Raw genomic sequence first — 3,768 nt, forward strand, 5'->3', positions numbered from 1 at the left:
GAACAGGGAATGGATGGATGAATAGATGATGCATGAATTAATGCATGGTTTGAATGAGTGAAGAATTCATGGATGTGTCCCAAGACGGAGGGAGGGAGTGAGATATGGACGAATAAATGGATGAATGGATGAACTCATGTAAAGGAAAGAAGTTGAAAGATAATGACTACTTAAGAAAGGCAGGTATACAAGTCATTTCGAGACACATATTTATTTTTCCTGTTTTCACAAAGAGAATAGAATCTGGATGTAGCTTGAGACAGACGGACAGGCAGACAGACGGACAGACAGTGACGGAGGATGAACGCCTCCTCCTCCTCCCCACCTGCGACACCCGGTTCAGCACGCTGGGCGTCTCGGTGAGCCGGTAGTAGATCTGGCCGCGGCCGCCGCTGGTGTCAAGGTCGGCCAGGAACGGAGCGACCACGGGGAAGTCCGTGGGGAAGCCGTCGTCCACGTACTGCTTCTCCATGGGCAGGTCCTGCGCTGAGATGATGCCATTGGTGGCAACCTGGAGGAGACAAGCGAGCGGCATGGTAAATTGAAGACTACAAATGGTGGAAAAAGTTAATGATAAAAAGGGGGCGGAGTCAATATCTCCGATAAATGGGAATACACGCGCTCCGTTTTCGTGCATTAGATCAAAGTTGTACAACATTTCGGTGCGCCAATTGGACCTTGGACTAACTTTGGGTCAAACTAAGAGGGACCCTGTGTAGAAGATCATGCCTCAGTCGTTTATTGATGTTTTCCAATCCACTAACGGTGTTGTAAGCAACCTATGAAAACGCTGAGGAATATTCCTTCACAATAGAAGATAATTACTTGGTTATAACATAAAAAAAAATAAAAAAGATAGTCCCATGATTTATGAAGTTGTAACCTCATAAACCCAGCTATGTGTCGGGGATAAAACACGGCGTTAAAGCCTGTTCCTGAGTGAAGCATTGTGTTCGTTATCAGTCTGGGCCATCCGGCCCTGGTTAACACCACCGCCCGGAGGCCATCTCCAACCCATTACTCTATCTATTAACATGGACCTGGAACACGGACTGTAACGAATCGTTTACCACCAGGGTGGACGGGTCAGTGGTCTGCGGTGCAAGGCAGCACAAAGCCGGCAAGAACGGTGTAATTTAGTTTCCTCTGAACTTGCAACCCGTTCCCGTAATGATAGACTTGATGATGAGAAGTGCGGACTTTCAACGACGCAGCATTTATGAGTCCAAACTGTTTAAATTAATCATCGTGCATGATATATTTTTAAAGAAGGTTTTCCCAATGCCATTGCTCATAATAAGAGCCATCGTTTGGACAACTTATAATCGCTGACTTGTTCCTCAGAAATTCAGGGTTAGGCTTGCCTTAAATTCATACAATGACTTGCGGTAGCCGGCATCCCATTAATAAAGTGTAACACAGAAACTGAGCAAGGACACGGACTTCTGCAGCCCTCTGCATCACTTTTCACTCATCACAGCCAGCCTGCCACTTTCCAAGAATGCGCGTATAGTTATGTAATCTATGCCCTAACACGCACGCACACACACACACACACACACACACACACACACACACACACACACACACACACACCACACACACACACACACACACACACACACACACACACACACACACACACACACACACACACACACACACACACACACACACACACATTTCGTTCCCCCGTTTAGCATGCAATGAGACACAAAGTCCTGATGTAAAAGATGTAGGCCTACCCTAATACCAACCAAAGGGTTCTCTTTGAGCGGGGGTATACTTACATAAAGCTCGCTGAACTGGGTGTTGTAGAAGTACAGAGGTCTTGGCAGCGTCAGGACCTTCGAGGTTTCGTCGTCTCCTTCGGCCAGGGTCAAGTCTCCGCTCGGGGTCCCGTACGGGAATATGTCCGATCTCTGCACGGCCGCGGTGACCGAGGCGCTGCACCACAGGGACAGCAGGAAGAGGCTCACTGTCGTCCCCTCTGCCATTATTGCTGCCTGTGGGACGGGGGGGGTGTGAGTGGTGAGGGGGAGAAAGCTCAAAAGCTCTGCATGAAAGTTTTTTTCTGTTGGGCTGCGGGTTTTAAGTGGACACCGCGAAGATCGAGGGGCTACACACACACACACACACACACACACACACACCCACACACACACGCACACACTGACGGAACGAGCGGCGGGGAATTGCTCTGCGCCTGCTGCCGTGGAGCGCGGACTGGAAAGAGCGAGAGAGCGCGAGAGAGACACACACACACACACACACACTCACACACTGGAATACACAAACACGCAACGCGAAAAGGGTGCAGAGATGGAAAGAGAGGAGGGGATGCGCATGTCGTTGCTACAGGGACCCGAAGTTACAAGACTTCTTCGAGGGTGGGAGGGGTTAGGGGGGGGGTGGATTATAGGCCGCGGTGATTGGTCACGGGTCGTTTGAGTGACAGGGCGGAGCCGCGTGCAACATCTGGCTCTGGTTAAGGAGAGCGCCAATAGAGCGTTCTCCCCGTCCGACTGTAACTCTATCTATTTGCCCGCGATGAGAAAACACACACCTTATTTTCTATTAGCCCCGTCCCGCACAGTGACCCCATCATGCAGCGGATCCTTGAGAACATCACAGGGCATTCCTCGATTACAAGGCAACAGCCTATTGGTTCATTCATAGAGCGCGTTGATTTGTCATGAGCGGTTCAGTGCAGTCCCACAGCCTACCGCTGAGACAGGACTTGAAATAGACCCAGTGCGAAATGGTGAAGTCTGAAGGGCTAAACTGTATTATTGCCTGATGCCCCCTTTGCGTACTCCCTCTCACGTACGTGCACGCCCACTAGCGCGCACGCCCACATACACACGAAAACACACGAAAACGAACACGCACATCAATAACTCGCTCCATCTTTCCTACCCCCTTCACCCCCTCTCTTTATCTATTTCTCTCCCTCTCTCCCTTTCTCTTTCCCCCCCTCTATCTCTATCTCTTTCTCTCTCTCCCCCTCTCACCTATAACATGAGAATGGAGCGACCTGTGTGTGCTGCTCTCTCACTCCACTCTGCTTTAGGCCTACTTATTCTAAACCTGATCTAAGTGTGAACAGTGAATACACATTTAGTAAGTTGAACACTTCTTCTTTCCTTCGATTTCTTGATAACGATTATAATATTATGTTTGTAGAATAACAGGACACTTCATTGCCCACTACAAGTTCTGTACTTGATCGATGTGTTGAAATCGATAAAAAAAAGGTTAATTAAAAAGGATTAATGAACTTCTTTATGTTCTGTTGCTTCTTTGAACGAGCGTTCTCTCCAACTTCTAAAACTTAACTATGGCGCCATCTGGTGGTTATGAGGCTACGGCTCGAAAATCGGAACAGGAACATTAAGCGAGACATCGCGCGATCGCACACACTTAAAGGTCCCATGGCATGCTACTTTATTGATGCTTGTGTATAGGTGTGAGGGGGGTCTTAATACAGTATTTGAAGACGTTCAGCCTTGGTGCAGAATTATAGGCACTTAGAGCCAGTCCCACAATGAGTTTTCCACAAACGTGCCGTTTCTTAGAGGCGGATCAATGTGGAGGTGGGGGTGTAGCCCTGAGCAGCTTGCGGCCACGGTACCATGCGCTAGTGTTCACAGTGGATGTATCGCGATGACGAGGCGCACTGAGTTTTTGGCCGTGTTCTGTAAATATTCTAGAACACTCCGGTGCGCCGGTGCGTCCTGGAGCACTATATCAAATAATACAATATTA

At 48.7% G+C, this 3,768-nt stretch overlaps 1 protein-coding gene across 1 annotated transcript in view; it reads right to left on the bottom strand.

Annotated features, from left to right (window-relative positions):
- LOC132455485 (nidogen-2-like) overlaps positions 1-2,379 on the bottom strand; it is a 5,039-nt gene extending 2,660 nt beyond the window's left edge. The window contains exons 1-2 of the mRNA XM_060049347.1: positions 1,791-2,379; positions 326-511 (exon numbers count right to left, since the gene is read on the bottom strand). Of these exons, the coding sequence (XP_059905330.1) occupies positions 326-511; positions 1,791-1,997 (393 nt within the window). The 5' untranslated portion in view covers positions 1,998-2,379. The remainder of the gene's footprint in view (positions 1-325; positions 512-1,790) is intronic.
- Positions 2,380-3,768: the final 1,389 nt, after the last annotated feature.

The sequence above is a fragment of the Gadus macrocephalus genome, chromosome 4 (assembly GCF_031168955.1).
Source record: "Gadus macrocephalus chromosome 4, ASM3116895v1".
NCBI lineage: Eukaryota > Metazoa > Chordata > Actinopteri > Gadiformes > Gadidae > Gadus > Gadus macrocephalus.